Source organism: Stegostoma tigrinum, chromosome 1 (genome assembly GCF_030684315.1).
Source record: "Stegostoma tigrinum isolate sSteTig4 chromosome 1, sSteTig4.hap1, whole genome shotgun sequence".
In the NCBI taxonomy this organism is placed as follows: Eukaryota; Metazoa; Chordata; class Chondrichthyes; order Orectolobiformes; family Stegostomatidae; genus Stegostoma; species Stegostoma tigrinum.
The window spans coordinates 156,912,847-156,937,621 of NC_081354.1; the positions used below are offsets into that span (position 1 = coordinate 156,912,847).

A 24,775-nucleotide genomic window follows, 5' to 3' on the forward strand; every position below is an offset into this window, starting at 1 on the left:
TTTGTGTCAGACTTATAATTTTATTATAACTTTATTATCTTATAATTATCCCTTTTACATTCACATCCAAGGTGTTAAGGTACGTACCAAATAGCAAGGGTACCAATACTGTTCCCTGTGGTACACAAGATTGTAATCACAATCCGGTCACGGGATTCTAATCAGATAAACATCCACCCACTGTCATCCATTGCCTCCTAGTTGTAAGCCACTTTGCTAAGTTACCTTGGATCCCATGGACTCTTTTAACTTTTAGACCAGCCTTCCATGTGGGACCTTGTCAAAGACCTTACTGAGATGTTCTACAATTCCTTCTTATAAGTCAGGCAAATAAAATGGTGGAAATATATTCTGTTTTACACCATATTTAAAAGAAACCATAATTCTTACTTTCTTACCAGACAAAACGTAAAGCTCAGCATCATTTCCAGTTCTTGAGCTTCCAGGATTTTCTGCCAGGCAACGGTAGGACCCTCTGTCCTCTGTCTGAAGCTTACTGATTACTAATGAGCCAGAGGGGAGAACAGACACACGGGTGTCCTCATCACTTAACTTCAGATCATTGTGGTTTTTCTGCCAGTGAATGGAAGGCATGGGTTCACCGATAACTTCGCATTTCAGTACGGCAATGTCTCCTGCATAAGCCGAAACTGACTTTGTCTGCGAAACAAACCTCAGTGGACCTAGAAATAAAGAAGTTGATATTTATTATAGATGCCTAAAACTTGATGGATGAAAGTCAAAATCTTGACATTACATTGATGACATCATAAGAGATTGGAGCATTTGTTTTATTGCTTTCAGTGGAGCAGAGTTTTGCACTGTTACAACATGGGAGACATCCAGACAAAATGTCTTTCCTCAATTATTGTTCAACCATGAGTATCAAAGTAGAACATTGCAAGAATTGACTGCAAGATGCAACAAAATACTGAAAAATTTTGGGTATTAGGACAGATTATTATTGAGAGGGATTATTGACTCCTTTAGTGGTTTGATGCAATTTCAAATGGTGGTAGCACAGCAGGGCATTCCAGCTGGAACTCCCCTGCTCTGTATATTCTTTATCTTCTTCTTTGTTTTTTCTCCATCTCTCCTCCCTGGTCTTCCTTCAATCAGTATCAGACACCCAGTCCCAGCCTCTGAAGCAGTGTCAGGGATGAGCAGTTAGTGGCTGGAGTGAGGATCTTGGTGACAAGCAACTGGAGCAGGGACACCAGTGAACAGTGGCCTGCTGCAGACCCTGGGCGGGGGGGGGGGGGTAATGGCCCAGCATGATGGCAGCCAGCATTCAGATCACATGGAGGCCCTGTGTACGGGTCTGCTGCAAAGAGACTTTGGAGAGAGACTGTGAAGTTTGTCTTTTAAACTTTGTTTCTTATTTGTCTGACCTAAATGTGGAAAGCTGTAATCTGACTTTCTTTTCTTCATGTCTCTATTCCATAACTAAAGATTGTACCTAAGTACTTTTGTACTTAATAAGGCTGTGTTGGTGGCTACTTATAAACTTTTCACTGTACTCATTTGAGTACCGACAGTAAAGCTAATTCAATTCAATTCAACATGCTGCTTGAGTTCTAACTTGGATAAGGTTTTTGGTACAAAAAGTAGCAAGAAATCCCAAAGTAGGAAAAACCCATTTGTCTATCAAGTATTGACCATCTAAGTCATAACATGATTGATTGGATTTCATTGTGACTTCCATTTCTCTCCAAGAAATAAATCTCTTTGGTCAGTGTAAAGGCCTTACCTTCAACTAGTTCATAGTGTTACAACATTATTAATTTGGAAAACATACACAAAACAAAACTTGTCCACAATTCACCATAATCTGGAAATAATTTAGCAATCACATTCAACAAAATCATAAAGAAAGCTGATGTGGGAATGGAAATGTTGCATTCGTGCAAACACTGCTAAGCTCTGAAGCTCAGGTTAAAGCTACTTTATGAGGACTAGTTATAGTGAGATTTGTTCTGCATCCTGGTCTATGAATTCTGGACGTCTGACATTCAGCATGAAAGACATATTTTAATTCCAGAAAAGCTCCTAGATTCTGTTGAGCACGAACTGAAGTGAAAGCAGAGACCTAAAACATTTCCGAAAGTCTCGTCAATAGACCAAAGCTCTTCTTTTAATGCAAACTGATTAACAATTATATCTGAATAGTAGACAAGGACCTTCTATTGCACCATATTACCCAATGCACTGCGACTGAAAATTAAATACATAAAAGGCGTGAACTGGATAATGCTAACTTTATACATAAATTAATATTGTTAACAGGCATCTTTGGTAAAACTCAGCAACGAATAATAGGTTTAATTCATATTTAATTGAATCGGATTTTCTCATCTCTCGAACACTTTCAAAGAGGCTAATCTAGATTGGAAGTGTTATTTGTCTAATTTCACTGATATAAAATGAATGAACAAAATCGGAGCTGAAGTAGACCACTCGAGCCTGCTCCACTATTCAGTATGATCTCAACTGATCTGTACGTGCTTTGAATTCCCACTTATTCCACACAACGTGGTATTATTGTCAAACAGAGGGAGACCTAAGGATTCGGCCACGTGGTTCTTTGAAGGTTCCATCACAGGTAGACGGAGTGGTTAAGAAGTCGTATAGCACACTTGACTTCATTGTTTGGGTCTTTGAGTACAGGGGTTGGGACATCCTGTTGAGGTTGTGCAGGACATTGGTGAGGCCACTTTTGGAATTCTGTATACAATCTTGGTCGTCCTGTTTTAGGAAGTATATTATTAATTTGGAGATGGTTCAGAAAAGACTTACTAGATGTTGCCAGGACTGGGGAGTTTGAGTTATAAGGTGAGGCTGGAAAGGCAGGGACTTTTATTTTAGTGGAGCATAGGAGATTGAGGTAAAGGTTGTTTTATAAACCTTGTAAAGGTTTCTAAAATCATGAAGGGCATTGATAAGGTAGATAACAAAGGTCTTTTCCCCACAGTGGGGGAGTTTAAAATGAGGGGATATATTTTTAAGGTGAGAGGAAAAAGATTTAACAGGGACCTGAGGTACACCTTTTTCACATAGAGTGTAGTTCATATGTGGAATGAACTGCCAGAGGAGGTGGTGGGTGCAGGTACAGCTGAAACATTTCAAAGACATTTGGTAGTTACATGAATAGGAAAGGTTTTGAGGGATGTGGGCCAAATGCAGGCAGGTAGGATTTGTTGAGTTTGGGAAGCTTGGTTGGCACGGACGAGTTGGGCTGAAGATTCTGTTTCCGAGCTGTATAACTCCATGACTTGCCAAACACAAATCTATCTATCCCTGTCTTAAAAATATTCAAGAGCACAAACTCCACTGCCTTTTGAGGCACAGCATTCCAAAGAAACATGACCTTCTAAAGGAGAAATAATTCCCCTTATCTCTATCCTAACATGGCAACTCCAAATTCCAAATCAACATTCCCTTGTTCTGAACCTGCACACAAGAGAAAGCATTCATTCCATGACCAGCTTGTCACAATCTCACGGTCTTATAATGTTGAAAAAATGCAAGATTATCCATTTTGGTTGGAGAAACAAACATGCAGAGTATTTAGAACATAGAAAATAGGAGCAGGAGTAAGACATTTGGCTAATGTAATCAAAGCTGATCATCCAACTAAGTACCATGTTCCTGCTCTCTTCCCATACCTTTTGATCCCTTTAGCCCCGAGAATGATATTTAACCATTTCTTGAAGCATTCAATGTTTTGGCCTCAACTAGATTCTGTGGGAGAAAATTTCACAGGCTCACCATCATTGGGTGAAGAAATTTTTCCTGTCTCAGGTGTAAATGAGTAACTCCATATCTTTGGACTATGATCCCTGGTTCTAGACTCCCTGGTCATCAGGAACATTCTCCCTGTCTACCTGTAAAGTCAGAGGACCATTTCTTAAATGGTAAGAAGCTGTGCATCTAGACATACAAAGGGACCCAAATATCACTGTCAATAAGTCACTAAAGATTAAAATGCAGGTGCAGCAAGCTATTAATTGATTAATGGAATGCTAGCCTTCTCACAAGAAGATTTGAATACAAGCCTAGCGAAGTCTTGTCTCAATTGCTTGTAACTTGGTTAGACTGCATCTTTTTGTCTGCAAGTGTGGTCTTCTTACCTCAGGAAGCATATTATTGCCATAGAGGGTGTGCAATGAAGGTTCACTAGACTATTCCTAGGAGAGTAGGACTGGGCCAAGAAGACAGATTGAGCAACCTGGGCCTACGTTCCCACAGGTTTCAAAGATTGAGTTGTGATTTGGTTGAACTCTACAAAATACTTAAAGGTGTAGACATAGTAGCTGCAGGTAAAATGTTGCTCTTTGTTGGGAAGTTTAGAACTAGGGGCACAATTTAAAAATGAAGGGGGTTTAGGTCTTAGACAAGCAGAACCTTTTTTACCCAGAGGGGTGTGAATCTTTGGAATTCTCTACCCCAGAAGCTGTGGCAGATCAGTCTTTGGATATGTTTAGCGCAGCAATTGACAGATTACTCATTAACAGTGGCAGAAACATTTATGGGGATAATGTGGATAAAAGACATCGAAGTGCTGAATTAGCCACTGTCATATTAAATAGCACGATAGACTCAATGAGTTGAATGGCCTACTCTTGTTGCTATGTTCCCTCATGTTTCAAAAATGTCACACCTACTTCTTCTAATCTCCAGCGGGAAAAAAAAACAGTATTTCCAAACTATCCTCATTAGATAACCTATTCATTCCACATATCACTCCAGTAAACTTCCTCGGCACCACCCCCAATGCATTTACATCCTTCCTTGAAAAAGGAGACCAAAATTGTACATAGTGTTTGAGAAGTGGTCTCACCAATGCTCTGAAGAACTGGAGAATAAGTCTTTAGTTTGGCGTTCAACTCCTCTCAGAATAAAGGACAGTATCCCATTAGCCTTCTTGATTAAGTGCTGTGCTTACATACAAACATACTGCGATATATGTACCAGAACACAAAAAGCCCTTTGCACTTCAGATTTCTGTAGCCAGTTTCCATTTAGGTAAGATGCTTCTTTTTCTCCCAAAGTGAACACTGTCATTTCCCACATTAGACTCCATCTGTCAGATTTTGCTCATTCAACCGATCTATATCCATGTCAAAAACTCCTTAGGTCATATTCAGAAATAAATACTTCCTTAGCTACCTTTGGTTTGTTTGCACATTTCGATACTATGCTTTCGCTCCCTTCATCTAAGTAATTGATGTGACTTGTAAAAATTTGAGAAGCCAGCACATACTCCTTTCAGACTCCACTTGTCACTTCCTGCCAATCACACCCATTTATACATTCTCCCTGTTTTCTGTCAGCCAACCAATCTTCTGTCCATATTAACATTGGACCCATTATACCATGACCCTTTATTTTCAATGATATAACACCTGATCCAAATATCATCTGTAAATGGAGCTTCATTAAGTCTACTGTCTCCCCCTTATCCAGAGCCTATTAGTCCCTCGAAGAAGTCTAATAATTTGGTTAAATATTATTTCTCCTTTACAAAGCCTAATAACATTGGAGACAATTGTAATAACCCCAAAAAAGGCGAACTGGAGTTGGGTCATATGCATGATTTAACAAGGAACAAGCGTGAGCCACTTGGCCCTTTAAGTCAGTTCCACCATTCAATAAGGTCAAGCTGATCTAACATACACTTCAACTCTACAATCCTGCATGTACCCAATAATCTTTTGGTTATTGAGGCTCAGATATTTTAAGACCTCAAACCAAAGTAAGATGAGAGCCAATCAAGGATAGTAGTGGGAAGTTGTGTGTGGAGTCAGAGGACGTAGGGGAAGGACTAAATGAATATTTTTCAACAGTATTCACTCTAGAAAACGACAATGTTGTCGAGGAGAATACTGAGATACAGGCTACTAGACTAGGTGGGATTGAGGTTCACAAGGAAGAGGGATTAGAAATCCTTCAGAGGGTGAAGATAGATAAGTCCCCTGGGCCGGATGGGATTTATCCTCGGATCCTCTGGGAAGCCAGGGAGGAGATTGCCGAGCCTTTAACGTTGATCTTTAACATGTCATTGTCTACAGGAATAGTGCCAGATGACTGGAGGATAGCAAATGTGGTTCCCCTGTTCAAGAAGGGGAGTAGAGGCAACCCTGGTAATTATAGACCAGTGAGCCTTACCTCAGTTGTGAGTAAAGTGTTGGAAAAGGTTATAAGGGATAGGATTTATAATCATCTGGAAAAGAATAAATTGATTAGCGATAGTCAACACGGTTTTGTAAAGGGAGGATCGTGCCTCACAAACCTTATTGAGTTCTTTGAGAAGGTGACCAAACAGGTAGATGAGAGTAAACCGGTTGATGTGGTGTATATGGATTTCAGCAAGGCGTTCAATAAGGTTCCCCACAGTAGGCTATTGTACAAAATGCAGAGGAATTGGATTGTGGGGGACATAGCAGTTTGGATCGGAAATTGGCTTGCTGAAAGAAGACAGAGGGTGGTAGTTGATGGGAAATGTTTATCCTGGAGACCAGTTACAAGTGGTGTACTGCAAGGGTCGGTGTTGGGTCCACTGCTGTTTGTCGGTGGAGTTGTGGACAGTGACAAAGGATGCTGTAGGTTGCAGAGAGACATAGATAAGCTGCAGAGCTGGGCTGAGAGGTGGCAAATGGAGTTTAATGCAGACAAGTGTGAGGTGATGCACTTTGGTAGGAGTAACCAGAAGGCAAAGTACAGGGCTAATGGTAAGATTCTTAGTAGTGTAGATGAACAGAGACATCTCAGTGTACATGTACACAGATCCTTGAAAGTTGCCAACCAGATTGACAGGACTGTTAAGAAGGCATACAGTGTTTTAGCTTTTATTAATAGAGGGATCAAGTTCCGGAACCAAGAGGTTATGCTGCAGCTGTACAAAACTCTGGTGCGGCCGCACTTGGAGTATTGTGGACAGTTCTGGTCACCGCATTATAAGAAGGATGTGGAAGCTTTAGAAAGGGTGCAGAGGAGATTTACTAGGATGTTGCCTGGTATGGAGGGAAAGTCTTACGAGGAAAGGCTGAGGGACTTGACGCTGTTTTCGTTAGAGAGAAGAAGGTTGAGAGGTGACTTAATTGAAACATATAAAATAATCAGAGGGTTAGATAGGGTGGATAGGGAGAACCTATTTCCTAGGATGGTGACGGCTAGCACGAGGGGGCATAGCTTTAAATTGAGGGGTGAAAGATATGGGACAGATGTCAGAGGTAGTTTCTTTACTCAAAGAGTAGTAAGGGAATGGAACGCTTTGCCTGCAACGGTAGTAGATTCGCCAACTTTAGGTACATTTAAGTCGTCATTGGATAAGCTTTTAGACGTACATGGAATAGTGTAGGCTAGATGGGCTTGAGATCGGTATGTCAGGTCGGCACAACATCGAGGGCCGAAGGGCCTGTACTGTGCTGTAATGTTCTATGTTCTATGTTTTATGTTCTAAATGACCTGGACGAGGGCGTAGAAGGATGGGTTAGTAAATTTGCAGACGACACTAAGGTCGGTGGAGTTGTGGATAGTGATGAAGGATGCTGTAGGATGCAGAGAGACATAGATAAGCTGCAGAGCTGGGCTGAGAGGAGGCAAATGGAGTTTAATGCAGACAAGTGTGAGGTGATGCACTTTGGTAGGAGTAACCGGAAGGCAAAGTACTGGGCTACTGGTAAGATTCTTAGCAGTGTAGATGAGCAGACAGATCTCGGTGTCCATGTACACAGATCCTTGAAAGTTGTCACCCAGGTTGACAGGGCTGTTAAGAAGGCATACAGTGTTTTAGCTTTTATTAATAGAGAGATCGAGTTCCGGAACCAAGAGGTTATGGTGAAGCTGTACAAAACTCTGGTGCGGCCGCACTTGGAGTATTGTGGACAGTTCTGGTCACCGCATTATAAGAAGGATGTGGAAGCTTTGGAAAGGGTGCAGAGGAGATTTACTAGGATGTTGCCTGGTATGGAGGGAAGTTCATACGAGGAAAGGCTGAGGGACTTGAGGCTGTTTTCGTTAGAGAGAAGAAGGTTGAGAGGTGGCCTAATTGAAACATATAAAATAATCAGAGGGTTAGATAGGGTGGATAGGGAGAACCTTTTTCCTAGGATGGTGACGGCAAGCACGAGGGGGCATAGCTTTAAATTAAGGGGTGAAAGATATAGGACAGATGTCAGAGGTAGTTTCTTTACTCAGAGAGTAGTAAGGGAATGGAACACTTTGCCTGCAACAGTAGTCGATTCGCCAACTTTAGGTACATTTAAGTCGTCACTGGACAAGCATATGGACATAGTGTAGGTTAGATGGGCTTGAGATCGGTATGACAGGTTGGCACAACATCGAGGGCCGAAGGGCCTGTACTGTGCTGTAATGTTCTATGTTCTATGTTCAAATCCTAAACTGTCACATTCTGTTGTAATAGTGGAGGGACAATGGTGAAAATAAAAAACAGTCTGTGTCCAAGAAGCAGAAGGTTGATTTAAATATTATAATGATACAGAGAGTCTCACAATCCACAAAGACCAGTAGGTTTTCCCAGGATTTGTGAAAGCCAGCGGCTCAAAGGTATTTAGGTTATAATCACAGAAAAAGTTACATGCACTTACAGCATAACTGATATGGCAAGAGGAACAGAAGTCTTCCCTGGAATATTAAACTTACCCACTTCTCTGCCATTGCATCCAGCCGTACCATTGCAGCACCATCCTGCTAGGGTCAGGATTTAGCCAAACCAATGCTGCAGAGGAGAGCGCAGAAGCACATGCATTTCCTGCCTGACAGGGAGTCTAGCCTTTGAATCAGGCTGACTTCCATACAGGGATCCAGTAGGAAAACAATGACACATACTATGAGCAAAAAACCATTGGGCATAGCAATGCAGGGAAATCTGATCTCAGATTTCCCATCCAACTGTTTTGCCTTCCCGACCTACAAAGTGAATATATCAGGGCCATAATCATATTTTTGTGGAAGAGGAGGTGATTGCTTCATCAACCCCATGTATCCACAGAGTTTCATGAGCACATTTCTAAGAATCTTGATTCCTATTTACGGTCAGCAGTCTATCCATCTCCATGTTGACACCCACTAAACTTTCTTTTTCCCATTCCTTATACAGTTAATTTCTTGGATTTATTGAACACCCCTTCTGAAAATAAAAACCTGTTCAAACTGCAAATTGTATCTTCATTTGTTTTCCTTGTTTTGTAAATATGAATATTTGTAGTTACATTTTTCGCATGGCAGAAAAACCTAATCTGAAACCATTTTCTTCAAAACTTCCAAAGAACCATTCCATCAGGTCATGGGCAGCAGTCTCCTGCAGCTCTGAACCCTGCTTGCACTCAAAAGCTAGGTATAGGCAAGAGAATAATGAGGTTAAGGACATTACACTATCCTGCTCTCACACTATGGAAAGCTACAGTGTTTGCCTTACATTTGGGCTCTGTGACTGCTCTACTCTTTCCCAGACATTAGAATTGACTTTGATGGAAACCCCTATTTCCTAAACAGTGCAGGTGAATCTTTAATAATCACCTGCATCACTTGAAGACCTTACTTTTACATTTCAGCTGAGGGACAGCACATTTTTTAATGTGGCAGTCCTTCAATACTGCACCATGAAACAATCCACAAGATGGTCATGGTGACAATGAGTTTGGTTACTGCCAATCTGAGATGAGAATAGCTGAACAGCAGCCATTGGTCTTTACTACAGGTCCAGCAATGTCTGTAGTAGCGATAATGCTGTAAAGCAACATGAATTAGAGTTAAAGCAAACTGCATGCAAATAAGAGTATCAACAGGTGTCTCCAAACCAACAGTGGGATTAGCAGTTTGTGTGATTTTGTCTGTGATGAGATTAATTGGATATCACTTTCTGCCCTTACACATTTATCTCATGAAGGGGTGAATCTCTGTTATTGGCTTTAACAAGGTTTCTCAAACAGAGGATTCAGATATGCAATTTGGTCTGGAGCCCAGGAAGAAAAGCACAGAATAGGAAGCAAAAACAATATCTTTGGGAATGGATTTAAATCCATAGCAATTGTAAAAGTCATGTTGAAACAAATGAGGCTAATCTCAACATAATTGTGAATTGAAGTCAGCATATAGGTCAAACAATCAAAGAACAATGCCCACATTTTCCCAGAGATAGAGGACTCTCTGTCTTAGGTAAATTGACACCAGAGTCTAGATTTTGGAAGTCCCATCCATAAAACCAATTATTTTTGCAGGGAGAAAATGGAAGCAGGAAATATTTCTCCCATCCATGGTTCACAGAAGCAAAATATTTTACTTGATCAGATTATGATTTTCTAAGTATTTTGCCATACTCTCCTTAATACTTACTCCCAGCAATTTCTCTCTGTTTAGCTGACAGGTCAATAGTTTCTTACCTCTGCCTCCCTACTTTTATGAATAGTGCTGCTACATTAACTATTCTTCAATCTGATGTGACCATTCCAGAATATAAGAAACTTTTGAAAATTATAATCCATGCTATCTTTCCGTGCAGCCACTTCATCTGAGACACTGGTGGGCCTTGTTAGCTCTTAAGTCTAATGGCTTTTCCACCACATAGATTAGAATTAGAATTAAAATTAGATTATCCTCTATTGTCACATGTACTCAAGTACAGAAGTACAGGAATAGAGTGAAAAGTATGGCGCCATCTTGGGTACAAAGTACCCAGGTTCAATTATTACTTACAAAAGAGGAATAGAAAAGAAAAGTAGTTGCATTACTTTACAGTGAAATCATGGTATAAGTTAGAAAAATGACATAGTTGAAAGGATATACATTGCATTCACATAAACAAATTACAAATAAACATTATATTGTAGTAGCTCAATACAGGGGCTTCCACACGTGGTTTGACCACCCACGACAGATCCGGACCAACAACTCTCCCCACTCCACTCCACTCTGTGCCTCTAACCCATTCCGCACTGCCTCTCAGCTGCTTCAAGGTCAGTTTTCTCCAGGACTCCCTCCATGTGCTGTCCTCCACTCCGGGACTTGCTCCCCTCGCTGTCCTCTGCTCCAGGAGTCCCTCCCCTCACTGTCCTCCACTCTGGGACTCCCTCCCCATGCTGTCCGCTGCTCTGTGACTCCCTCTCTGTACTGTCCTTACACATGTTGTGAAGCAGCCCTATATACGTGCTAGTGCGCACATAAACACAAACATTATGAGTGAACAGGATGGAGAGACATCAGGTTGCCACCCAGGTTGACAGGGCTGTTAAGAAGGCATACAGTGTTTTAGCTTTTATTAATAGAGGGATCGAGTTCCGGAACCAAGAGGTTATGCTGCAGCTGTACAAAACTCTGGTGCGGCCGTACTTGGAGTATTGTGTACAGTTCTGGTCACCACATTATAAGAAGGATTTGGAAGCTTTGGAAAGGGTGCAGAGGAGATTTACTAGGATGTTGCCTGGTATGGAGGGAAGGTCATACGAGGAAAGGCTGAGGGACTTGGGGCTGTTTTCGTTTGAGAGAAGAAGGTTGAGAGGTGACTTAATTGAAATATATAAAATAATCAGAGAGTCAGATAGGGTGGGTAGGGAGAGCCTTTTTCCTAAGATGGTGACAGCGAGCATGAGGGGGCATAGCTTTAAATTGAGGGGTGAAAGATATAGGACAGATGTCAGAGGCAGTTTCTTTATTCAGAGAGTAGTAAGGGAATGGAACGCTTTGTCTGCAACGGTAGTAGATTCGCCAACTTTAGGTATATTTAAGTCGTCATTGGATAAGCATATGGACGTACATGGAATAGTGTAGGTTAGATGGGCTTGAGATCGGTATGACAGGTTGGCACAACATCGAGGGCCAAAGGGCCTGTACTGTGCTGTAATGTTCTATGTATCTATCTATGTAGTGGCTGGGTAACCACTGAAAAACAGCAGTTGTTGTAAATCAGGAACAAAAACAGAAGTTGCTGGAAAAGCTCAGCTGGTCTGGCAACATCTGTGAAGAAGAAAAATCAGAGTTAATGTTTTAGGTTCAGTGACCCTTCCTCAATGACACAGTGCCACTCATGTGCATTTTGCATTTGCAGACTGACAGCATTTTCAGAGGTGTCAACAGATATTCTTGAAACATTATCCTTTCTTTTGATTTAAACTTAGCTTCATGTATATTACTGAAAACCAGAGCTCTTAAAAGATTTAAATGATCCCCTTGAAACACATCTCGTTGCAGACAAAGTAGTGGTTAGGAGAAAGAGGAAAACTTACCCAGTCTTCCTCTCCAAAAATGCGTGCAACATTTGCAATGCCTATTATAAATAAATTACTACGTTCAGCATTTTTTCTTGGGAACAATGCAAGTCCCTATCGTTTTGAAGGAGAAGCAGACCACTTATCGTATGACTGTTCCTTTGACATTCCATTTCTTGCACAAAGTGACAGCTAGTTCTCAGCTTCACACATCTAAAATGCAACATTTATTTTCAATGGTGAGAAATATCAAATGTGTGATCATGAAAATCTGTTGAAGGGACTAAACGCTTCTCAACCCATTGAGTTAGCCTTTCAGGCGCTGCAGGTGATGGCAGACTTGTCCGTTGCTAGACACCAGTGATAAATAGTCTCATTTTGCAGAATTCCTCCAGCCTTTTTATGCATCACAGATTGAATGGGTATCTCCGAAAGATATGATCAGCTCAGTTTCAAATGCTTTAAGTTGACTCCAAAATTGTCATTCAGGCAATTCTCAAAAGATAAATAAACTTGCAAAGTTTCCCCAAGCTCGACAATGTAAGATTTAAATTTAGTTAGGAAATTTTAAGTATTATTAGGAAAATTAACTATAGAACAACAATAACATTCATTCATTTCGCATCTCTCAAACAGCAGAATGGACCAAGGTGTTGCATAGGAACGGTGATAAACAAAACTTGGCACTAATCCAATGAATTTTACAGCTCTACATCAGCACCTTTGAAGGTGGGGAGAGTGGCTGCACTAAACTAAATTGGAGGCAGAGAGGAGCCCAACGCACCCACTTCCCCAGCCACTCACAGGTATCGTCCCCATATTACTGGGGGAAAGGCACCAACAACCCCCATTCTCTTAGGCCGATTGGGGCTCTGAAATTGGCAGTTGAGTGCTCCACAGGTTTGTCTGAAAGGTAAAAGCAGAAAGGGCCACACCTGTATTGGGGATCTCCTCTGTTCATCAGAGGCATTTCTCCAAGATGGTACCACCCTACCTTTCTGCCTCTCTCATGACCACTGAAAGTCAATCAAGATTTGTGACTGTCCTGTTCTTGAGGTGACATTTTTAATTTTGGCAGAGATGGGGGGACGAGAGGGAGAAACACAGTAAGAGGGGTGTGACACTGTCTAATCATTAATGCCACTTTTGGCATATTATTGCGGTGAAGCAAACTAAATTTAAAGTCACTGTCATGCCCATTAACTTTTCTGTAGTGGATACTATAGTGGGGAGGAGATGGCTCGGTAGTATTATTGCTGGACTATTAAGTCAGAGACCCACATAGTATTCTGGAACCAGGGTTTGAATCCAACCACAGCAGACAGTGCAATCTGAATTCAAGTTTAAAAAGTTTGAAATTAAGCATCTAATGATGACTGTGAACCCATTGTTGATTGTCAGGGGGAAAGCCAATCTGGTTCAGTCATGCATTTTCGAGAAGGAAACTGCCATCCTTACCTGGTCTGGCCTACATGTGACTCCAGATCCACAACAATGTGGTTGACTCGTAACAGACCTCTGGGCAATTAGGAAGACCAAAGCCCTCATTCCGTGAATGATTTAAGTAAATACAAGTGAAGAACAAACCCTCCCTAAAATGGACACCTGATGTTGGCCTTTTTCCTTCTCCTCAGCTGCTGCCAGACCTGCTAAATGTTCCAGCATTTCAGATTTCCAGCATCATGGACTTTTTGCTTTTAAACAAAGAAGAACAAAGAACAAAGAAAATTAGAGCATAGGAACAGGCCCTTCGGCCCTCCAAGCCTCTGCCGATCTAAATCCTCTATCTAAATCTATCGCCTATTTTCGAAGGATCTGTATCCCTCTTCTGCCTGCCCATTCATGTATCTGACTAGATACACCATAAATGACGCTATCATGCCCGCCTCTACCACCTCCGCTGGCAATGCGTTCCAGGCACCCACCATCCTCTGCGTAAAGAACTTTCCACACATATCTCCTTTAAACTTTTCCCCTCTCACCTTGAAATCATGACCCCAAGTAAAGGAGTTCCCCACTCTGGGAAAAAGCTTTTTGCTATCCACCCTGTCTATATCTCTCATGATTTTGTAGACCAATTAGGACCCCCTCAACCTCCATCTTTCTAATGTAAATTATCCTAATCTACTCAACCTCTCTTCATACCTAGCGCCCTCCATACCAGGCAATATCCTGGTTAACCTCCTCTGCACCATCTCCAAAGCATCCACATCCTTTTGGTAATGTGGCAACCAGAACTGTAGACAGTATTCCAAATGTGGTTGAACCAAAGTCCGATACATGTAACTGTAGCATGGCCTGTAAACTCTCATTCTCAATACCCTGTCCGATGAATGAAAGCATGCCGTATGCCTTCTTGCCCACTCTATCGACCTGCGTTGCTACCTTCAGGGTACAATGGACATGAACACCCAGATCTCTCTGTGCATCAATTTTCCCCAGGGCTTTTCCATTTACTATAATGTTCGCTCTTGAATGGGATCTTCCAAAATGCATCACCTCGCATTTGCCCAGATTGAACTCCATCTGCCATTTCTCTGCCCAACTCTCCAATCTATCTATATTCTGCTGCATTCTCCAACAGTCCCCTTCACTATCTGCTACTCCATCAATCTTTATGTCATCTACAAACTTGCTGATCAGACCACCTATACCTTCCTCCAGATCATTTATGTATACCACAAACAACGGTGTCCCAACACAGATCCCTGTGGAACACCACTGGTCACAGTTCTCCATTTTGAGAAACTCCCTTCCACTACAACTTTCTGTCTCCTGTTGTCCAGCCAGTTTTTTATCCATCTAGCTAGTACACCCAGGACCCCATGCAACTTCACTTTCTCCATCAGCCTACCATGGGGAACCTTATCAAACGCCTTACTGAAGTCCATGTATATGACATCTACAGCCTTTCCCTCATCTATCAACTTTGTCACTTCCTCAAAGAATTCTATCAAGTTGGTAAGACAAGACCTTCCCTACACAAAACCATGCTGCCTATCACTAATAAGCATGTTTTCTTCCAAATGTAAATAGATCCTATCCCTCAGTATCTTCTCCAGCAGCTTGCCCACCACTGACGTTAGGCTCACCGGTCTATAATTACCTGGATTATCCTTGCTACCCTTCTTAAACAAGGGGACAACATTAGCAATTCCCCAGTTCTCTGGGACCTCACCCCTGCTCAAGGATGCTGCAAAGATATATGTTAAGGCCCTAGCTACTTCCTCTCTCGCGTCCCTCAGAAACCTGGGATCGATCCCATCCGGACCTGGGGACTTGTCCCCCCCAATGCCTTTTAGAATACCCAACACTTTCCCCCCTCCTTATGCCAACGTGGCCTAGAGTAATCAAACATCTATCCCTAAGCTCAACATCCGTCATGTCCCTCTCCTCAGTGAATACCGACACAAAGTATTCATTAAGAATCTCACTCCATTTCTCTGACTGCTCGCATAACTTCCCTCCTTTGTCATTGAGTGGGCCAACCCTTTCTCTAGTTACCCTCTTGCTCCTTATCTACGAATAAAAGGCTTTGGGATTTTCCTTAACCCTGTTTGCTAACCCTGTTTTGTTTTATTGTAAGCACCGTTAGGATGGAGGCCCTGACACATTTCAAAAAAGATGTAAGATTTAAGGACAGCTGTGAAAGAAGAAGGTGCAGTAGTGAGCTAGAGAAAATTAGGGAGTGTGAAGTCCAAGGACCTAGTCAACAACATAAGGGGTGGACTTGAGGAGCTTGTGTTCCTTGCCTGTATTTATTCATTCATTCACAGGACAAGGGCTCTGCCTGTCCTGAATTGCCCAGAGGGGAGTTGAGGGTCAACCACATTACTGTAGTCAACTGAAGGCAAAACCGCCAGTGATGGAGCAGTTACAAAGGGAATATGGAAGTGGTCAGAACTGAGGAATGTTTCCAGGCTAGTGGTGATTGCAGAAATATGGAGAGATTCGAAAACAAAGATGAAAATTTTAAAGTTGAGACATTACTTGACCATCAGAAACCAATGTCGATCTGTAAATACAAGAATAATGGAGGAATGGAATTGGTGAGAGTCAAAAAACTTCAAGGATGGAAAATAAGTGACAGGTCTGGGTATGTTGGAAGAGAAGGTCAACAACTAGCCAGGTTATGGGTTTCCACAGTACCTCAGTGAAAGAGGAATCAAGTCAGTCCACATTACAGTCATATTGGTAAATAGGCAGTCTTGCTGATGGTTTGGTCAGAAATTCCCATCAGCATCAAATATGAGGACATGTTTTGAACTAAGTCTTGTTTAATGTCACAAAGTTACCAAAAGCAGAGATGGAGTCAGTCAGTGGCAAACACTAAAAGTGACCCAGATTGTGGTGAAGTTGGGTGCTTTAAAAATAGTGGGCAGCAATGTCCTTTATAACCTGCGTGGTTGTACTGTCCCAAGCATGAAGATCAATGATGTGAAAGGACCTCAGAGGTGTGCTCAGTTGAAAAACTCAACAGAGAGAACCCAGGTAGGGAGGATCTGACTGCAGAGTTTTTAACTTCATTCCTAGTGCCAACAATTTTCATTTATATCGTACAAAAATGCATGTAGTGAGCCTGCACCCTGCATTCCTGACCTGTCCAGTCCTACTGTGGGGGTTGAAATCTCACAACAACAAACCCACCCCCTCCCTTTGTGGAATTTGGCCATCTTCCAGCAGTATGTGGTTGTCTGGCCCCTGAGAAGGGTCACAAACTATAAATTAGATATGGGAATCTTTTGAAAGGTAGGTTTAAAAAGGTTTCATTCATATCGCTTCCAAGCTCTCTATGCACCTCTGTGCTTCCCATTGTCTCTTGAAGCATCTTCCAAAGCTATTCGCCCACTGTCCACAAACTTGGATCCAAGTTGTTCGAGAAGTACAACAGCAAGAAATGCTGAGAAATAATCACTCTTTCAGAAAAAGGTCTTAAAAAGAAACTGTTGTTCTTACAAGAGATAATGGGAACTGCAGATGCTGGAGATTCCAAGATAATAAAATGTGAGGCTGGATGAACACAGCAGGCCAAGCAGCATCTCAGGAGCACAAAAGCTGACGTTTCGGGCCTAGACCCTTCATCAGAGAGGGGGATGGGGGGAGGGAACTGGAATAAATAGGGAGAGAGGGGGAGGCGGACCGAAGATGGAGAGTAAAGAAGATAGGTGGAGAGGGTGTAGGTGGGGAGGTAGGGAGGGGATAGGTCAGTCCAGGGAAGACGGACAGGTCAAGGAGGTGGGATGAGGTTAGTAGGTAGCTGGGGGTGCGGCTTGGGGTGGGAGGAAGGGATGGGTGAGAGGAAGAACCGGTTAGGGAGGCAGAGACAGGTTGGACTGGTTTTGGGATGCAGTGGGTGGGGGGGAAGAGCTGGGCTGGTTGTGTGGTGCAGTGGGGGGAGGGGATGAACTGGGCTGGTTGAGGGATGCAGTGGGGGAAGGGGAGATTTTGAAACTGGTGAAGTCCACATTGATACCATATGGCTGCAGGGTTCCCAGGCGGAATATGAGTTGCTGTTCCTGCAACCTTCGGGTGGCATCATTGTGGCAGTGCAGGAGGCCCATGATGGACATGTCATCAAGAGAATGGGAGGGGGAGTGGAAATGGTTTGCGACTGGGAGGTGCAGTTGTTTGTTGCGAACTGAGCGGAGGTGTTCTGCAAAGCGGTCCCCAAGCCTCCGCTTGGTTTCCCCAATGTAGAGAAAGCCGCACCGGGTACAGTGGATGCAGTATACCACATTGGCAGATGTGCAGGTGAACCTCTGCTTAATGTGGAATGTCATCTTGGGGCCTGGGATGGGGGTGAGGGAGGAGGTGTGGGGACAAGTGTAGCATTTCCTGCGGTTGCAGGGGAAGGTGCCGGGTGTGGTGGGGTTGGAGGGCAGTGTGGAGCGAACAAGGGAGTCACGGAGAGAGTGGTCTCTCCGGAAAGCAGACAGGGGTGGGGATGGAAAAATGTCTTGGGTGGTGGGGTCGGATTGTAAATGGCGGAAGTGTCGGAGGATAATGCGTTGTATCCGGAGGTTGGTAGGGTGGTGTGTGAGAACGAGGGGGATCCTCTTGGGGCGGTTGTGGCGGGGGCGGGGTGTGAGGGATGTGTCGCGGGACACATCTCCCCTTCCCCCACTGCATCCCTCAACCAGCCCAGTTCATCCCCTCCCCCCACTGCACCACACAACCAGCCCAGCTCTTCCCCCCCACCCACTGCATCCCAAAACCAGTCCAACCTGTCTCTGCCTCCCTAACCGGTTCTTCCTCTCACCCATCCCTTCCTCCCACCCCAAGCCGCACCCCCAGCTACCTACTAACCTCATCCCACCTCCTTGACCTGTCCGTCTTCCCTGGACTGACCTATCCCCTCCCTACCTCCCCACCTACACCCTCTCCACCTATCTTCTTTACTCTCCATCTTCGGTCCGCCTCCCCCTCTCTCCCTATTTATTCCAGTTCCCTCCCCCCATCCCCCTCTCTGATGAAGGGTCTAGGCCCGAAACGTCAGCTTTTGTGCTCCTGAGATGCTGCTTGGCCTGCTGTGTTCATCCAGCCTCACATTTTATTATGTTGTTCTTACAAGCCTACAGAAGTGCCTGGAAATATGGTGGAGACAACAAAGTGTGGAGCTGGATGAACACAGCAGGCCAAGCAGCATCTGAGGAGCACAAAAGCTGACGTTTCGGGTCCAGACACTTCATTAGAAATAAATAGGGAGAGAAGGGGGCACAGATCGAAGATGGATAGAGGAGAAGGTAGGTAGAGAGGAGACAGACATCTTTCTTTGACATCATTAGACATCTATCTTTGTTGATAAAATCTCCAGCTGGCTTTGGTTTTCCAAGTGTGAATTTCTGAATTTCTGTTTCCATGCAAGTTTTGAATATTTCATGATACTTCAGACATGTGACTTGTAGATGGTGGAGAGGTTTTGTGAGATCAGCCATCCAACTATCTGTCAGAGATTACCCAGCATTTGCCTTCTTTTATATCTAGTATTAATACAACTAGGCTAATTAAGCTTTTAATCAATAATAAACATTGCTTATTTATGATGATTGATGGTGAAGTTAGACAGGTCTACAAGTCAGGGAGAAGTTATTAGACTTTTCTTGTTGGAGACAGTAATGACCTGGAATTTATGTAGTGTGAATGTTACTTTCCACTTGTCAATATTGCTATTTTCATTGTTTCAGTTCATGTCTCTGAGTTAAAAACGAATGAAGCCATTCAGCCTGAGAGTTTCCCCTTGAGCAGTCTGCAGATTAAATCTGCTGGTTGCATCTTTGTAAAAACAATTGCACATCTATACTTGACACCTGATTCTCTATTCTTGAAAGGACCAAGTCAACTAGCAGAGTCTTGCTCCAGGATTGAACTTGATACCAATTGCAGGCTCCTCAGCAAATATTTGCCGACTTCGATATCACAGCCGCAAGGAAGGAGGGCCCCATGGAGGACTCAAGCAGTGAGGCAATATGGGTAGAACTCAGAAATAGGAACGATGCAGTAACAATGCTGGGGCTGTACTACAGGCCTCCCAACAGCGAGCGTGAGATAGAGGTACAAATATGTAAACAGATAATGGAAAGGTGTAGGAGAAACAGGGTGGTGGCGATGGGAGATTTTAATTTTCCCAACATTGACTGAGATTCACTCAGTGTTAGGGGTCGAGACGGAGCAGAATTTGTAAGGTGTGTCCAGGAGGGTTTTCTAGAGCAGTATGTATGTAGTTCAACTCGGGAAAGGGCCATACCGGACCTGGTGCTGGGGAATGAACCCGGCCAGGTGGTTGATATTACACTAGGGGACTACTTTGGAAATAGCGACCACAATTCCATAAATTTTACAATACTCATGGACAAGGATAGGAGTGGTCCTAAAGGAAGAGTACTAAACTGGGGGAAGGCCGACTATACCAAGATTTGGCAGGATCTGAGGACTATAGATTGGGAGAAACTGTTTGAAGGTAAATCCACATTTGATATGTGGGAGGCTTTTAAGGAGAGGTTGATTAGCGTGCAGGAGAGACATGTTCCTGTGAAAATGAGGAATAGAAAAGGCAAGATTAGGGAGCCATGGATGACAGGTAAAATTGTGAGACTAGCCAAGAGAAAAAAGGAAGCATACATGAGGTCTAGGCGACTGAAGCTTTGCAAGAATATTGGGAATGTAGAGCGAATCTGAAAAACGGGGTTAAGAGGGCTAAGAGAGGACATGAGATATTGCTGACAAACATGGTTAAGGAAAATCCCAAAGCCTTTTATTCATATATAAAGAGCAAGAGGGTAACTAGAGAAAGGATTGGCCCACTTAAGGACAAAGAAGGAAAGTTATGCACTGAGTCAGAGAAAATGGGTGACATTCTTAACGAGTACTTTGCATCGGTATTCACCAAGGAGAGGGACATGACGGTTGTTGAGGTTAGGGATAGATGTTTGTGTACTCTAGGTCAAGTTGACATAAGGAAGGAGGAAGTGTTAGGTATCTGAAAAGACATTAGGGTGGACAAGTCCCCAGGTCCAGATGGGATCTATCCCAGGTTTCTGAGGGAAGCGAGAGAGGAAATAGCTGGGGCCCTAACAGATATCTTTGCAGCGTCCTTAGACACGGGTGAGGTCCCAGAGGACTGGAGACTTGCTAATGTTGTCCCCTTGTTTAAAAAGGGCAGCAAGGATATTCCAGGTAATTATCGACCCGTGAGCCTGACGTCAGTGGTAGGGAAGCTACTGGAGAAGATACTGAGGGATAGGATCTATTCCCATTTGGAAGAAAATGGGCTTATCAGTGATAGGCAACATGGTTTTGTACGGGGAAGGTCATGTCTTACCAACTTAATAGAATTCTTTGAGGGCGTGACAAAGTTGATTGATGAGGGTAAGGCTGTAGATGTCATATACAGTATATTCAGTAAGGAGTTTGATAAGGTTCCCCATGGCAGGTTGATGGAGAAAGTGAAGTCACATGGGGTCCAGGGTGCGCTAGCTAGATGGATAAAAAACTGGCTGGGCAACAGGAGACAGAGGGTAGTAGTAGAAGGGAGCTTCTCAAATTAGAGACCTGTAACTGGTGTTCCACAGGGATCTGTGCTGGGACCACTGTTGTTTGTGATATATGTAAATGATCTGGAGGAAGGTGTAGGTGGTCTGATCAGCAAGTTTGCTGATGACACTAAGATTGGTGGAGTAGCTGATAGTGAAGGGGACTGTCAGAAATTACAGCAGAATATAGATAGACTGGAGAGTTGGGCAGATAAATGGCAGATGGAGTTCAATCCGGGCAATTGCGAGGTGATGCATTTTAGAAGATCAAATTCAAGGGCGAACTCTACAGTAAATGGAAAAGTCCCAGGGAAAATTGATGAACAGAAAGATCTGGGTGTTCAGGTCCATTGTTCCCTGAAGGTGACAACGCAGGTCAATAGGGTGGTCAAGAAGGTATATGGCATGCTTTCCTTCATTCGGCGGGGTATTGAGTACAAGAGTTGGCAGGTCATGTTGAAGTTGTATAGGACTTTGGTTCGGCCACATTTGGAGTACTGTGTACAGTTCTGGTCACCACATTACAAAAAGGATGCGGATGCTTTGGAGAGGGTGCAGAGGAGGTTCACCAGGATGTTGCTTGGTATGGAGGGTGCTAGCTATGAAGAGAGGTTGAATAGATTAGGATTATTTTCATTAGAAAGACGGAGATTGAGGGGGGACCTGATTGAGGTCTACAAAATCATGAGGGGTATAGACAGGGTGGATAGCAAAAAGCTTTTTCCCAGAGTGGGGGACTCAATTACTTGGGGTCATGAGTTCAAAGTGAGAGGAGGAAAGTTTAAGGGAGCTATGCGTGGAAAGTTCTTTACACAGCACCTGATGGGTGCCTGGAACGCGTTGCCAGCGGAGGTAATAGACGCAGACATGTTAGCGTCTTTTAAGATACGTTTGGACAGGTACATGGATGGGCAGGGAGCAAATGGACACAGACCGTTAGAAAATAGGTTAGACAGAGGATCTTGATCGGCGCAGGCTTGGAGGGCCAAAGGGCCGGTTCCTGTGTTGCAGGTTTCTTTGTTTTCTTGTTTTGTTTGTTTTCTCTTCACTGAAAATTCAGAGTCAGCTTCCCCTGCCAGGGGTGGGACCCTTTTCCTCAGAATAACAGATTCCTGTGTACAACTCCCTCCCAATTAAATGAAAAACAATGTAATAATTTCTAATGTGTCTACTCACATTAATTTGATACTGAGAACCACACTTCCTTCAAGATGTGTCTTTAAAATAAAACAAATTAGAAGTACGTCATAAGTTTTGTGAATTATTTGTGGAACTGTTTCTCCAGTATTCTATTCCTAACAAGCAATCAGGGCTGAACTAATAATAACCCTTTAATGATTTTCAAACATAACCTGCTGATCGTTTCCCTGCTGTGTTACAAAATTTTGTTCATTCATTGTGAGATATGGACCTTTTCTTTACCAAGATTTTGAAGCAAAGGTAATATCCCACTTTACTAGTTTAGCTAGTGAACCATAACATCATACAAAATATTAGGAAGTTATTTGGCCCATTGTGGCTTTGCTAATTCCTTGAAAGATTTTGCTAATTAATCCCATTACTCTGCACTTTTTGCATTGCTGTGAAAAATAACCTTTGTCAAACATCTATCAAATTCCCCCATGAAGGTTAACTTTGAAGCTGTTTGCATCATCCATTCAGGCAGTATATTCCAGATGATAAATCTTTCATGCAATGGAGTGAAGTAAATCAAACGTTGGTGGGAGAGTGAGGCAGTTTCTTAACAGATGGTGTGGACTGTTGAGAAATCTGGGTCATTGTGTATATTCAAGGCTGAGATAGGCAGACTTTGAATCAGTAATGGAATGAAGGGTTATGTGGAAAAGTCAGGAAAATGGAGTTAAGTGTTATCAGATCAGCCATGATCCCACTGAATTATGGATCTGACTTGAAAGACGGAATGGCGCACTTTTGCACCCATACCTCATACCTCATGGCCTTAAGGTGACAATTCTGGTAGCATGTAACTGGCAGAACCATCTCCTTTTCAGTCACTTGAGGAATTATATCATACATGACATAATTTCAGAAATATTTCATGGTTGACCCATAATAATTGCTAATATTTTATATTTCTACAATAACAAAATAGCAGCACAGATCATGATAGACAGGAAAGGATATAGCTGTCTGCGTGTGCGCGCACACACGCACACACACACACACACACACACACACACACACACAAGAAATGGTATGGTTGAACCTTAGTGAGAATGTAGAAATTAGCAGATTAAGAATAGTTATGCAAATGTAATTAAGGAAAGACATGTGGCACCAGATGGTCAGGTTTCCACCATAGGAATATAAGAACAGCAGTAGGCAGTTCAGACCCTCGAACCTGTTCCAACTTTCAATGAGATCACATTTGATCTGTAGCCTAACTCCATACATCCGTCTCAGTATTGGGGGATACAAACCACTTTAGAAGCCCTGTCACATTACACAATGCTTACCACAGCTTTGTGCATTCCCAATGCCTGATTGTTCTGTTGAAAATGGTAGAGCTGATTTCTTTGAAGGAAAAAGTGAAGGACGCAAACTTGGTCCAGTAACAGCAAACCTTTTGTATTTGTACCCTGTATCAACATTCCCTAACATGGCCCAGCAAGACGTTTAAAGTCATGAACAAGTTGTACACACAAAATTACTTCAGAGATTGCAATCATGAGTGCTGAGGCAATTTTAACTGACAGCCACCTTCACACAGGATGGTGACAGGGTTGATATACCAAGGAGCCAATTCCGAGGGAGGTAACTCTCAACATAAACATGACCTGTTACTAACATCGACACAATGCAGTATATTGTCACAAATTGTTTGCGTGTAATTGGGCTGAAAAATGATCTACTATCAATATGGGTCCAATGCATATCAAATTATTTCACCATGATTTGCATGATCTTTTATCAACAAGCACAAAACCTCAGAAGTCGCTAATATTTGTTTTTTTCCACTTCTCTGAATAATAGTTCAAACAGCTCATTACACATCACAGCACTATTTTGTTGTAGAAACATTGCTTGGGGAACATTTAATTGTAAGTTTTTCTTAATTGCATATTCCTATGGGGAACATAATGTTGAATGGTAAGTGAATTGTGTAGCTCGGAGGAACTCACAGTAAGTTGACTTCTTTGCTCTTTCGTATAATTAAACTTCAGAGAAAGACATGAATAATAGTCTTACTATAGTAAATGAAATGTAATTCATTAAACTTCCATATATCCCACAGCGAGACAAGCAACAACAACCATTTGCATTTATATAGCAATCTGGAGCATAAAAAGACCCAAGGCATTTCACAGTAGAATAATCAGAGGAAAATGATTCTAAGTCATTTTAAGAGTTGTAATTAAAATTTGCATCAGACAGCTAGGTCATAAGAGAAGTTTTAAAGGCAGATAAGAAGCTGGAGCGGCAAAAGCCTTCAGAAAATGATCTCTCGGATGTTATAGACTACACACAGTGAGTTGAATGCTTGCACTTGTCAAGGAGGGT

The 24,775-nt window shown here is 42.7% G+C and overlaps 1 protein-coding gene across 1 annotated transcript in view; it reads right to left on the minus strand.

The window, feature by feature from the left end:
* Positions 1-24,775, minus strand: part of dcc (DCC netrin 1 receptor) — a 931,407-nt gene that overhangs the window by 636,220 nt on the left and 270,412 nt on the right. The window contains exon 3 of the mRNA XM_059643861.1: positions 399-683. Coding sequence (XP_059499844.1) covers positions 399-683 — 285 coding nt within the window. The remainder of the gene's footprint in view (positions 1-398; positions 684-24,775) is intronic.